This window comes from Colobus angolensis, unplaced genomic scaffold (assembly GCF_000951035.1).
Source record: "Colobus angolensis palliatus isolate OR3802 unplaced genomic scaffold, Cang.pa_1.0 Scaffold468, whole genome shotgun sequence".
Taxonomy (NCBI): Eukaryota; Metazoa; Chordata; class Mammalia; order Primates; family Cercopithecidae; genus Colobus; species Colobus angolensis.
Window position 1 is genome coordinate 643,466 of NW_012118132.1, and position 14,525 is coordinate 657,990.

The 14,525-nt window shown below is 47.0% G+C and overlaps 1 protein-coding gene across 1 annotated transcript in view; it reads right to left on the reverse strand.

The window, feature by feature from the left end:
- Positions 1–4,708: 4,708 nt before the first annotated feature.
- The window catches only part of EARS2 (glutamyl-tRNA synthetase 2, mitochondrial), a 35,175-nt gene continuing 25,358 nt past the window's right edge, over positions 4,709–14,525 (reverse strand). Inside the window, exons 7-10 of the mRNA XM_011958314.1 lie at positions 12,096–12,249; positions 11,854–11,984; positions 7,945–8,080; positions 4,709–7,163 (exon numbers count right to left, since the gene is read on the reverse strand). Coding sequence (XP_011813704.1) covers positions 7,080–7,163; positions 7,945–8,080; positions 11,854–11,984; positions 12,096–12,249 — 505 coding nt within the window. The 3' untranslated portion in view covers positions 4,709–7,079. The remainder of the gene's footprint in view (positions 7,164–7,944; positions 8,081–11,853; positions 11,985–12,095; positions 12,250–14,525) is intronic.

Consider the following 14,525-nt stretch of genomic DNA (forward strand, 5'->3'; position numbering starts at 1 on the left):
GGCCTCCCAAATTGCTGGGATTACAGGCTTGAGCCACCGCGCCCGGCCAGTTTTTTGTATTTTTTAGTAGAGATAGGATTTCACCGGGTTAGCCAGGATGGTCTTGATCTCCTGACCTCGTGATCCGCCCATCTCAGCCTCCCAAAGTGCTGGGATTACAGGCTTGAGCCACTGCGCCAGGCCTTGAAGCGTTATTTTTCATCCCTCTCCTTGGAATATCCTTCCAACCCCCATCTACCTGGGAAACTCCTACTCATCCCTCAGAACCCAGTTCAAAGGTCACTTAGTCTGTAAAGGCCCAGCTATCCTCCCGCCTCAGCTTCTCAAGTAGCTGGGACCACAAGTCCTCACAATGCTCAGCTAATTTCTGTATTTTTTTGTAGAGATGGGGGGGGGTTCACCATGTTGCCTAGGCTGGTCTCAAACTCCTGTGCTCAAGCGATCCTCCCCCATTGGCCTCCCAAAGTGCTAGGATTACAGGAGTGAGGCACCACACCCAGCCAACAACTTCTAATTTTACTCCCCACTAAACATATGCCCGTCATCTGTCCCCACCCTTCACTTCCAAGCTTTGTCAAAGGTAGTCTCTCCCAGATAGCTGGATTCAATGCAAATTACAGACAACAGACTGGACTGCTAATTATAACGGCAAATCTTGCAAAAGAGGAAAGATTTCCCCACTTAGATGGAAGTGATACTGGTAACTGTTAAGAGTCTGGCAGTTAGACCAGCTGATGAGTGCCACTTCTGAAGAAACTCATCTTACTAATATAGTCCTCTAACATTTTTTTCATCATGAGATCTTGACCCTTACTATGTATCTGGCAACGTGTCAGGTGCTATGGTTATAGTAAAAGACTGACTTCCTTACTGCCATAATCTCATATTCTTTTGAGTAAGACAGAGAGTAAATACATACAAATACAATATGTAATTTCATATAGTAAAGAGTACTATAAGGGCAAAAATAAAGTAGGATAAAGGCAGTATGAATGGAATTCCAAATTTGGCTATAAAAATATAATTTTCTGGAAAGGAGAAAGGACATTTTTTTTTTCTTTTGTTGAGACAGTCTTGCTCTGTCACCCTGCCTGGAGTACAATGGCACTATCCTGGCTCACTGCAGCCTCCACCTCCCTGGGCTCAGGTGATCCTCCCACCTCAGCCACTCCAGTAGCTGGAATTACAGGTGTGCATCACTACACACCACTAATTTTTGTATTTTTTTTGTAGAAACGGGGTTTCACCATGTTTTCTAGGTTGGTCTCGAACTCCTGGGCTCAAGTGATCCACCAGCCTCGGCCTCCCAATGTGCTGGGATTACACGCGTGAGCCACCATGCCCAGCCCTGGAAAGGATACTCTCTAAACAACACTGAAAAAGAACATGCTCAGAGCAAGGAACTGGTTTCCCACTCACTAAAGTGAATCCTCTGCAGCCATGATCATACAATATGACTCCCACTGACCACAGCTGATTGGACCAGGGGTAGACACCTGACCCAGGCTAGGCCAATCAGATACTCCCCTGCGAGTTTGTATGTGGAATACTGGTTATTTAATTGGTGGTGTAGGAGAAGAGAGATGATTTAGCTTCAGGGCTGGGGCATTTGTTGGCCTACTGCAGAGATAAAGAGAGAGGCAGCCTGCAGAGGGAAAACAAGGGGAGCAGACACACAAAGAGGGGTGAATGTTAGAAACTGTGCCATCTCAGAAGAAGAGCAGACACACACAGAGGGGTGAATGTTAGAAAATGTGCCATCTCGGCCGGGCGTGGTGGCTCAAGCCTGTAATCCCAGCACTTTGGGAGGCCGAAATGGGTGGATCACGAGGTCAGGAGATCGAGACCATCCTGGCTAATACGGTGAAACCCCGTCTCTACTAAAAAATACAAAAAACTAGCCGGGTGAGGTGGCGGGCGCCTGCAGTCCCAGCTACTCAGGAGGCTGAGGCAGGAGAATGGCGTGAACCCGGGAGGCGGAGGTTGCAGTGAGCTGAGGTCCGGCCACTGCACTCCAGCCTGGGCCACAGAGTGACATTCCGTCTCAAAAAAAAAAAAAAAAGGAAATGTGCCATCTCAGAGGGCCCAGTGGCTGCCTTTGGTCCCAACAGGTTTCTAGGTACAGATTCCATTCTCTTGTGAGGTCCAGTTGGAAGTCCTGCCCTTTATATTTGTGAGAGTCCTAATTCTTCCAATAAATTCCTTTCATAGTTTCAGTTAGTCTGAGTGTGTTTATACGCACTGCCACCTAGATCACTGTTTCTAAGGATGAAAATAATGGTGATAGTGATACCTAACATTTATTAAATGCCACGCAATGTTCTAAGAACTTCATATATGTTGCCAGGCGTTGTGGCTCATGCCTGTAATCCCAGCACTTTGGGAGACTGAGGCGGGAGGATCACCTGAGGTCGGGAGTTTGAGACCAGCCTGACCAACATGGAGAAACCCTATCTCTACTAAAAATACAAAATTAGCTGGCTATGGCAGCACATGGCACATGCCTGTAATCCCAGCTACCTGGGAGGCTGAGACAGGAGAATCACTTGAACCTGGGAGGTGGAGGTTGCAGTGAGCCAAGATCGTGCCATTGCATGCCAGCCTGAGCAACAGGAGTGAAACTCCATCTCAAAAACAAAAAAAAAAGAACTTTATACATATTATCTATTCCAATTCTTACAACTCTTTGAGACAGGTACAATTCTTACCCCTATTTTGCAAACAAGGAAACTGAGGTACAGAAAGTCACACATGAATAAGGGGCAGAATGTTTCTTAATCTAGACAGCCTCTGTGCCCTTCACCACTGCAGTATACTCTCAAAACACCGGGGATGGGCTTGAGGTTATTTAAAATGTATGAAATTCCTTCAAACACTTTTACTTAGCCAGGTGTGGTAGCATGCACCTGTGATTCCAGCTACTCAGAAAGCTGAGATGGGAGGATCTCTTGAGCCCAGGAGTTAGAGCTGCAGTGAGCTATAATTGTGCCACTGCATTCCAGTCTGGACAAGAGAGCAACATCCTCTCTCTTAAAAGAAATAAAACAAAACAAAACAAAACAATAAACTAGTCTTACTGATCCTGAGCAAAACCCCCAAACAGAAGACAAGACATCTGGAACTGCTTTCAACATAGCACAGCACACTCCACTTGAGGAAGAAGTAGCAGCAGCTTTATTAATTTCGTTTTATTAATTTTTTTTTTTTGAGACAGAGTGTCGCTCTGTTCTCCAGGCTGGAATACAATGGTGTGATCTTGGCTCGCTGCAACCTCCCCTTCTAGAGGGTTCAAGAGATTCTTGTGCCTCAGCCACCCAAGTAGCTGGGATTATAGGTATGAGCCACCAAACCTGGCTAATTTTTGTACTTTTAGTAGAGACGGGGTTTTACCATGTTGGCCAGGCTGGTCTTGAACTCCCAGTCTCAAGTGATCTACCTGCCTTGGCCTCCCAAAACGTTGGGATTATAGGTGTGAGTCACCATGCCCAGCTCTAATTTAGTATTTTTAAAAAACTATGGTAAAATACAGAAAAACATAAAATTTACCATCTCAGTCATTTTTAAGTATACAGTTCAGTGGCATTACGTATCTTTATAATGTTGCGCAATTATCACCACCATCCACCCCCGTAACTTTTCATCTTGTAAAACTGAAACTCTATACCCTAAACAGTAACTTCCCATTTCTGCCTCCCCAAGTCTGACAACCACCATTCTACTTTCTGCCTCTATAATTTTGATTATTTTAAGTACTTTGAATAAGTAGAATCTTACAGTATCTGTCCTTTTAACTTTATTTTATTCATTTTTTTTTCTTTGAGACGGAGTCTCGCTCTGTCGCCCAGGCTGGAGTCCAGTGGCACTCACGGCAAGCTCCGCCTCCTGGGTTCACACCATTTTCCTGCCTCAGCCTCCCGAGTAGCTGGGACTACAGACGCCTGCCACCATGCCCAGCTAATTTTTTGTATTTTTTAGCAGAGACGGGGTTTCACCATGTTAGCCACGATGGTCTTGATCTCCTGACCTTGTGATCCATCTGCCTCGGCCTCCCAAAGTGCTGGGATTACAGGTGTGAGCCACCGTGCCCAGCCTATTCATTTTTTTTTTTAGACACAGGATCTTGCTCTGTTGCCCAGGCTAGAGTGCAGTGGTGCATTCATAGCTCATGGCAGCCTTAACTCCTCAGCTCACATGATCCTCCTACCTGAGTCTCCCAAGTAGCTGGGACTACAGGCATATGTCACTTCACCTGGCTAAGTTTTAAATTTTTTGTAGAGACAGGATCTCACTATGTTGCCCAGGCTGGTCTCAAACTCCTGGCCTTTGACAAGACTGCCACCTTTGCCTCACAAAGCGTTAGGAAGTATTTGTCCTTTTGTGACTAACATTTCATTTAGCATAAAGTCCTAGAGGTTCATCCATGTTGTAGATATACCAGAATCGACTTAGTATTTTGACCACTCACTTTGTTAAAAACTCTCTCTTGACCGTGAGCCAAGGAGCTCCTTGTAACCATTCTTAATGTCTTAGAAACAGATGCTCTGACAACACTCAGTAGATCAGAGTTAAGCCTGGACTCTGGATCGGCACAGATCTGAGTTTAAGTCTTGGTTTTTGCCTCGTACTATAACCTCAGAAGCTTTAGTTAACTTTTCAGAGCCTCGGTTTCCATATCTGTAACAGAAAAATAAAAATACTGCTTCTCTCATAGTGTTATAAAAAAAATTTACTGAGATAGAAAGTATCTCAGGATGGACTAAGGCATTTACGAGCATTATCTGACACTTGGGAGTGGGTGAGGCTCATGTAAGCGTACGATAAATTAAAATATTGTTATTATTGTCCCCTTCTGTGGTCAACCACCTGTTGTTTCTGCCATTACATCTTCTTCTGGAGAAAGCTCCCTAGTTTTCCTTGGGAACAACTTTTTGTCCATTGCATATAATCCCTGTGAAACTACCTATTACTGACCAAGGAATGGTAGCAAGACCTCAGCTACCCCAACAGATACTCGCTCCTCAGAATCTGAACCTTGAGCAGAGTTATCCAAAACTGAGAGGAAAACACAGAGAAATTAACAACAACAAAACGGTTGTAGTTTATGTGTCGCCACCAAAGAACTCAGACAAGACTGGCCATTAGCTCCTGTATCCAGTTCCTGTCTATTCCAAGACCTGGTTTTTTGCCTTTTCCATAGATGCTGTGGCTCTCTTATGGCCTCCAATAAACATAAGTGAGGGAGAGCTGGTTTCTATTGTTTGCAACTAACGAACTTAATGGATTCTGTATTAGAAAGAACTGGTATATTCTTTAAGCAAAGACTAGGACTCTATGGGGCTCAACAAACTCTGTAATCGCCTTTCCACTCCCCTGGACAAAATAAATACATTAATTGTCTACTGCTGGAGCGCAAATTATCCCCAAACCAAGTAGCTTTAAACAATAAACATTTACTATCTCACAGTTCATGTGTGTCTGAAAATTCCAGGGCAGCTTCTCTGAGTTGTTCTGGCTTAGGGTCTCCCATAGAGGTCATGAGCGAGATCAGCAAGGACTGCAGTCATGTGGCTGCTTGGCTGGAATTGGAGGACCGGCTTCCAAGATGGTGCACTCCCATGGCTGTTGGTGGGAGGCCTCGATCCCTTGTCATGTGGAGCACCCCATAAGGCTGCTTAAGTATTTTCATGACCTGGAAGCTGGCTTCCTCCAAAGTAAGCAATCAAAGAGAACAAGACAGAAGCCATGATGTACTTCATCACTTACCCTCAGAAGCCAAACTCTCCATTTCTTCAATAGCGTAGTGGTTACACAAGTCAGGCCTATTCAATGGGGGAAGGAACCACACAAGGATGTGAATAGAAAAAGGCAGGGATGGTTGGGGGCCAACTTAGAGGCTGGCTGCCATGCAGGGGAAGCCTAGAAGCCTTGTAGGGGTTTGTCTACCCCACCACTATCCTCCTTTCACTTGCTACTCCTCTTCACTGAAGACCCCAAGAAGCACATCTCATTTCAGAAACCAGCAGAGATGATGACTTATAAGTCATGGAGGAAGGAAGAGGTAGATTTGAAGAGAAAGCCACAAAACAGGCAGGGTGGAGATCTCCAGTCCAAGGACCAGGTCTGGAAGACTGGAAAAACGGAACACATGACGTTTAGGGAAGGGAGACACAGGCTGCCCCAAGGCTCAAGAATAAAGGGTAGCATAAGACAAGAGTGCTTACCCTTGGCAGTGGAGTCACTTCTCCTTTTACAACCCCAAAGAAAGGCTGGCATCCAGTTCAGCCCTGCTTGTGTCACGTATCCTCTACTGCTCTGAGTCCTTGGGGCCTGAGAACTGGGACCCATGAGTCCCGCTGCCCAGCTTCTACGGGCTGAATTGTGTCCCTCTAAATTCTTATGTTGAGAAACCCCTAGCACCTCAGAATGAGACTTTACTTGGAGAATGAACATTTAAAGAGGTGATTAAGTTAAAATGAGGCTGGTTAAAGTTAAAATCCAGTGCAAGTGGTGTTCTTAGAAGAGGAACGTTGGGCACATAATGAAACCAGAGATGTGTATGCATGGAGGGAAGACCACACAAGGAAACAGTGAGAAGACAGCTGTCTGCAAGTCAAGAGAAGAGGCCTTCAGGAAAAACCAGGCCTGCCACCTTGATCTTGAACCTCTAGCCTCCGGAAATGTAAGAAAATAAATCTCCATTGTTTAAACCACCTGGTTCTGTGGCATTTTGTTATGGGAACACTAGCAAACTGAAACCCAAGGCTTCTGCATTGTTCCGGGATGTTAGCTTTTCTGTGAACTAACTCCGAACCTCTGCTGTGTAATGTGTGAGAAACCGGACCCAGAGAATGCCTTTCCAGAGTCAAGGAGGTTAGATGGGTTGGGCTTCCCCAGCCAGCTGACAAGGACGGGCCTGTGGTGGATCCATAAATGCACTTGTGTGCAGTCAGAGATTGTTTCCACTCTTAGTTCCTTCGGCAAACTTTCCAACAGGCCCCAGGCCTCCTTCTGGTCTCTGAAAGCTGTTTCTAAGCTCACAGGTTCTCAGGGCGATCTCCATTGCCCGACACATCCTCTCCCTAGCTGGAAACCACCTTCTGGATCCGTTCCCGCACTTCCTTTGGTCCCAAGGACAACATCATCTCAGCTACAGGAGGTCCTTGCTGAGAACAAAAAGAGCAAATATTGCCTTACTACCTTAAACTGCCTAAGAACTGAAGCTTAGCCTCAGTCTGCAGAAATTATCCCCAGGCCAGCCCCCAAACTGCTGCCTGTGTTCTGAGGATCAATGCTTGTGTTACTTCCCTGGACAAGGATGGGTCCTAGGAGCCTGTTTCTCCCACAACCACCGCCTTTTTTTTTTTTTGAGATGGAGTCTCACTCTATCACCCAGGCTGGAATACAATGGTACAATCATGGCTCACTGCAACCTCTGCCTCCCAGATTCAGGCAATTCTCGTGCCTCACCCTCCCAAGTAGCTGGGATTACAGGCGCACCACCACACCCAGCTAATTTTTGGTAATTTTAGTAGAGACAAGGTTTCACCACGTTGCCCAGGCTGGTCTCAAACTCCTGACCTCAGGTGATCCACCTGCCTAGGCCTCCCAAAGTGCTGGGATTACAGGTGTGAGCCACTGTGCCTGGCCTGTTTTTCCCATATTAAGTAAGCTATTGGTAGGTCTGTTATCCCCAATAAACTGCAAACCCCATGAAGGTAGAGATTATGAATGTGTGTTTCATTCTATACTGTATCCACTGTACCTAACACAATGCTTGCACATAGTAGGTACTCAATAGTGTCTGTTGATTGAATGAGGGGAGTGATCATATTTCTTTCATCCTTGTATCTTGAACATTGAGCTCAGTGCCTGCCAGGAAACGTAAGTTCAAAGGATCAATGAGGGGCGCTCCAGGGAACAATCCAACCTGCGTCCCTGCCTCACCTGCTGTCCACTGAGGGCCACCCGGAGGAGTTTCATCACATTACTGTACTTGGTGCCTTCCAGACCTTCTGATAGCTTCTTCAGTTCTCCACTCAGCATATCCTGAGTTAAGCTCATACCAGATCTTTCTAGAAGCCTAGAAGAAGAGAGCCAGTTTACAGGGCCTGCATGGGCCAAGGCAAGTGGGTGGGAGGAAGGGCTTCAGAAGGTTATTAATCAGCTACAGTACAAGCTGCACAACCAATGTTCAAGCCTGTTTTGAGGGAGATGAGGAAGATATTGACCACTTTCTCCCTTATCCAGGTCGAGAAGGAAAAACTACCAAGGGACCACACACAGAGAAGCCAGTGGTCACAATGCAGGGAGGTAAGAGGTGCCATAAGAGGCTTTACTCATTGCTACCTCTGTGTCATTCAATCTTTATGCCTCAGTTTTTTCATCTGTAAAGTGGGGAGAATAATAGTACCTGAGGCTGGCGTAGTGGCTCACACCTGTAATCCCAGCACTTTGGGAGGCTGAGGCGGGCAGATCACTTGAGGTCAGGAGTTCGAGACCAACCTGGCCAACATGGTAAAACACCATTTCTACTAAAAATACAAAAATATTAGCCAAGGGTGGTGGTGGGCGCCTGTAGTCCCAGCTACTTAGGAGGCTGAGGCAGGAGAATTGCTTGAACCCAGGAGGAGGTTGCAGTGAGCCGAGATCGCACCATTGCACTCCAGCCTAGGTGACAGAGTGAGACTTTGTCTCAAAATAAAAAAATAAATAAATAATAGTATTTGTCCTGCACAGGGATATCGTAGAGAGTTAAAACTTACAAAGCACCAAGTGCCTGAACACATGATAAATACTCAGAAATATTACTTTTTTTTGAGATGGAGTCTCACTGTGTTGCCCAGGCTGGAATGCAATGGCACGATCTCAGGTCACTGCAACTTCCACCTTCCGGGTTCAAGCGATTCTCCTGCCTTAGCCTCCCGAGTAGCCGGGATTACAGGAGCGTGCCACCATGCCTGGCTAATTTAGTATTTTTAGTAAAGACAGGGTTTCACCATGTTGATCAGGCTAGTCTCAAACTCCTAACCTCAGGTGATCCACCCACTCTGGCCCCCCAAAGTGCTGGGATTATATGCATGGGCCACCATGCCCGGCCAAGTATTACATTTTATATTTGAATTTAAAATTTTAAGAAATTAGTCAAGTACATTCAAGAGCTTTGAGACATTACAAAATGATCTTAAAAGAAACAGGTCTGCTTGCAGGCACGACAAAAAAGAAACTTAGGAATAGATTTGACATAGAATGGATAATTTCTGGGAAATTATCTGAAATATAGCTTTAAGATTGGTAGAGGGAGACTTCTTTGAAGACTAGCCAAGAAGAGAAGAAATCAGAAGACCCCACCCAGCTCCAGCAATGGCCCCGCCACCAACTTGCTATGGCTGTTCTTCCACAGATTGAAGCCTCTAGGATTCCAACGGGCCAGCAACCAACCCCCACATCCTGGTAGTCAGCTGAGCAAGATGTTCTCCCCAAAAGCTTTAGTTTCAGGAGAAATTCTCCAATCAGTTAGAGCTGGACTTGCAAAAATTTGCCCTGGCCCTGATTCTTAGTCAAGAGATGGGAATAGGCTGGGGATGAGTATATTGCACTGCAACTTCCCAGTTCCTCTCATTTTTCAAAACAATTAATTAATTTTTTTTTTTTTTGAGGGACAGGATCTTGCTCTGTCGCGTAGGCTGGAATGCAGTAGTGCGATCACAGCTCACTGCAGCCTCAAACTCCTGGGCTCAAACGATCCTCCCACCTCAGCCTCCTGAGCAGCTTGGACCACAGGTGCCCATCACCATACCTGGCTAATTTTATTTTTACTTTTTGTAGAGATGGGGTCAAGCTATGTTGCCGAGGCTGGTCTCAAACTCCTGGCTTCAAGTGATCCTCCCATTCACCCTCCCAGAATACTGGGATTATAGGCATGAGCCATAGCACCCAGCCTCTCCTCAGTTATTACTGGAGATTCCAAAGTGGAGACACTGAAGAGGAACTGAGGCTGCACATCTTCTTCCTGGTGCAGATGATCTATGATGGCAATTCTGACCCTGCCTGCTTAAACATGGTCCAGGCAACCGCATTCCAAAGTCAACTCAGTATGGACCACTACTGTCTCAGGGAACTGGGTTCATAAGTGATTTGAAGAAACAGCCTTTCAGTGCAGACAGATTTCCTTACTAATTGTCAGCACTGAAGCAGATGAATTTCAATTTCAGACAAGGGTGATCATTCTTACTGCATCATCTCTATGTTCTGAATGTTTGTGTTCCCCTAAATTCATATGTTGAAATTTTAACCCCCAAGGGGACAGTATTCAGAGGTGTGGGCTTTGAGAGGTGATCAGGTCATGTGGGCAGAGCCCCCATGCACAGATGAGTGCCTTTATAAAAGACACCCCAGAGAGGTCCCCCATCCCTCCACCACGTGAGGACACAGCAAAGGGCCAGAAAAGGGAAGGGCCCAGGAACAAGGCCATCACCAGACATCGAATCGGCAGCAACTTGACCCTGGACTTCTAGCCTCTAGACCTATGAGAAAGAAATGTCTGTTGTTGAAGCCGTCAGTCTATGTTATTTTGCTATAGCAACCCCATGGACTGAGACAATTCTTAACTGGGTCACATGAGTACTGCTATTTACAAAATCCAGGAGATGAAATACTGAAGACATAAAATATAATGTGGGAAAAAAGCAGACACTCTCCCCAGTGGCACTGCAGGGAAGCAGGCTGCCGAGGAGCTGATGAAAGAATGACAGATCCCAGGCCAGGAACAATGGCAATTCCAGACCTGCTAGAGCTGGCCCAGAGCTTGGCATGGGAATAGAAGGTATTTCTAGGGATCTGGCAGCTCCTGAACATTTGGATATCAGTTTTCCTGACTCGAGAGGCAGTCCCAGAGCAAATATGAAATCCAGCCTCATGGTGGAGACAGGCACTTACGACATTGAATCCTGGTGAATTAGAACTAATAGGCCCCGGCCAGGCACATGGCTCACACCTGTAATCCTAGTACTCTGCGAGGCTGAGGCGTGAAGATCGCTTGAGCCTAGGAGTTTGAGACCAGCCTGGGCAACATGGCAAGACCTTGTCTCTACAAAAAGTAAAAAAATTAGCTGGGCGTGGTGACCTGTGCCTGTAGTCCCAGCTTCTCAAGAGGCTGAGGTGGGAGGATGAGCCCTGAGCCGCTTCCTGCAGATTGCTACATAAGGGAGAAATGTAATTCCACAGGGGATATGTGCTGTCATTTCTTTTGTCTGGTAGAGAAACTTGCCCTCTAGTTACCTGATACAGAGCCTCTGCAGGAAAAGTGGTCAGCATCAGGGAGGAGGGGCAGAAGGGGAAAGGCAGAGAGAGAAAGCAAATCTTGGTAATGGAGTACTGACTCCTGCATTAAGCTGTGCCTCCAGCAGCCCTTCTTCTAGCATCTGCAGCTACATAAGCAATCATTCCCCTCTTGCCTAAGTCAGCTTTGGATGCATTTGTAATTGAAAGTTATTACTGTTAACAGTAAGAATTAGCATCATCTCTCTCTTACCAAGAAGGAAAAGGAAGCTCAAATAGGTACAGTAACTTGGCCAAAGTGAAGCCGCCTGAGCAAGGTGACATAATCTGGTGAGTACATGGCAGAGTTGGGATGCAACCAGGTTGGTGCAAGCAGTGAACACAGGCCTATGTACAGGGAAAGCCTGGTCCTCCGGGTAAGCCCTCCCACCAACAAAAGCCAGTGAAGGGTCACTTTTTTACTGGCCATGGGGTTGTGCTGGGGGCCCAACAGCCTAGTCTTGAAGGGAAGGGAGCCGTGGGAGGGAGAGGGGGAAGGAGGGTGTGGAACCCTGAGCTCAGCCTGCGGGTACTCACCCCAGCACACGCTTAGCAATCACATCCACCTTCTCTGAGATGGCGTCCAGCTGCGCTCGACCCACCGCAGGGCGAGTCCATAGATAAGAGTACACTGGGGACACCAAGTCCTGCAGGCGGCAAATGTGACCCTGGGGAAGGAGGCAGTCGTTGAATGCACTAGGGACAGGGCTCTGGAAGGGAGGAGGAATTGAAGCACCCAGTAACCCCTCCCTCAGCCTCCCAGACCCCTGACACTACACCTGTCTCAGCAGGAGGATCCTCTCCATGTAGATTGGGTTGAGGACATCCCTATTTTGCAGTTGGCTCCCAAAGGCCTCCTCCACAAGGGCCTGCAGCTTCTCCACCAGCTGGCGCCTCTGGCTCTCATTGTTCACCAGCCGCTGGAGGTGCAGCCTGCGGAAGAAATCAAGGGGCTGCCCTACTGTCAACACCCCAACCCACCCAAACCGTCTCTCCCCCGGGGAGAGGGTGAAGTTGGAAGAATGACATATCAGGTTCCATGAGCCCTTCCTTTCGCGAGCTAGAAGTAGAATTCTCTTTACATTTATAAAAAGAAAGGGATGTGACTAAGCTCACAAACAGCCTGAAAGTCCCAAGCAACTTGGAGACATGCTTTGTTTTCAGGGGTTTTGCTTTTGTTTTTGTTTGAGAGTCTTGCTCTGTTGCCCAGACTGGAGTGCAGTACCACAATCATGGCTTACTACAGCCTAGACCTCCGAGGTACAAGTGATATTCCCACCTCACCCTCCCAAGTAGCTGGGCCCACAGACACACATCACCACGCTCGGCTAATGTCTTAATATTTTGTAGAGACAGGGTCTTGCTATGTTGCCCAGGCTGGGCAACAAGCAATCCACCCAGCTTGGCCTCCCAAAGTGCCAGGATTACAGGTGTGGGCCACCATGCCCAGCCACGTTTTCAGTGTTTTCAAAATAGTAGCTGACATTTTATTTGTATTTATTTATTTATTTTTCAGATGGAGCCTCACTGTGTTGCCTAGGCTGGAGTACAGTGGTGCAATCTCCACTCACTGCAACCTCGGCTTCCCGGGTCACCTGCCACTCAGCCCTATTGGACCTGGAGAAGATTTTGGCCAGGTGCAGTGACTCACTTAATCCCAGAACTTTGGGAGGCCGAGAAGGGAGGATCACTTGAGGCCAGGAGTTTGAGACCAACCTGAGCAACAATAGTGAGATGCCATCTCTACAAAAAAATATTAAAAATAATAAACTTAGCCTGGCGTGGTGGTACACACCTGTAGACAGCTACTCCGGAGGCTGAGGAGGAAGGATCACTTCAGCCTGGGAGTTTGAGGCTGCAGTGAACTGAGATGTCACCATTGCACTCCAACCTGGGTGACAGGGCAAGACCCAGCCTCTAAAATATATAGAAAGTGGCATTTTTTTTTGAGATGGAGTTTCACTCTTGTTGCCCAGGCTGGAGTGTAATGGTGCAATCTCGGCTCACTGCAACCTCCACCTCCTGCGTTCAAGCGATTCTCCTGTCTCAGCCTCCTGAGTAGCTGGGACTACAGGCACCCACCACCACATCGGGCTCTCTTTTTTTTTTATATTTTTTAGTAGAAATGGGGTTTCACCATGTTGGCCAGGCTGATCTCAAACTCCTCACCTCAGGTGATCCACCTGCCTCGGCCTCCCAAAGTGCTGGGATTACAGGTATGAGCCACCACACCCAGCCTACATCTGCTCTTGAATGCCCCATTCAAAAGCTGCCCACTGTTTACTGTGTGAACTTTGGCTAGCTTCTTAACCTCTCTATGTCCTGGGTTCCTCATATGTAAAACAGGGCAAAATCATACAACTGACCTCATAGGTCTGATGGAAGAAGTAAATAAACAGCCCTAAAATATCTGCAACTGATGTTAATTATCTGGGCTCATGCAAGTAAATGCACTGAGGATACTGCGTCCCCAAACTAGTGCTCTAGGCAAAGTATCAGTAAGACCCTCACCCCAGGTGCACACCTAGCTGATGGTCTTAACCACTAATAACTTTTTTTAATGACAGAATCTCACTTTGTTGCCCAGGCTAGAGTGCAGTGGTGTGATCCTGTCTCACTGCAACCTCTGCCTCCCAGGTTCAAGTGATCCTCCTTGCCTCAGCCTCCCAAGTAGCTGGGACTACAAGCATGTGCCATGTCCAGCTAATTTTTGTATTTTTAGTAGAGAGAGCGTTTCACCATGTTGGCCAGGCTGGTCTCGAACTCCTGACCTCAGGTGATCTGCCAACCTTGGCCTCCCAAAGTGTGGAATTACAGGTGTGAGCCACCACGCCTGGACAACACTAATACCCTTTGACTCAGACATGTTAACAATGATTTGAGTTGGAACGATATTTGGAGGTTTCCGAGTGAAGAGCTACTTGCAATATCAAATACATAAAATATAAAGCAGATGCCATGGGACAGTGCTCAATCACCGTGTTGGCTGGGTGAAAGGTTGACAGTGGGAGGTGAGTCTAAAATGAAGATACCCCTCTCCAGGCTTTGGTTGTTAACAGAGTCCACACAAGGGGTGGCTAGAAACACAACGCTAATGACAAAAATATATGTACCGCTGGGCGTGGTGGCTCACGCCTGTAATCCCAGCACTTTGGGAGGCCAAGGCGGGTGGATCACCTGAGGTCAGGAGTTCGAGACCTGACTGACTA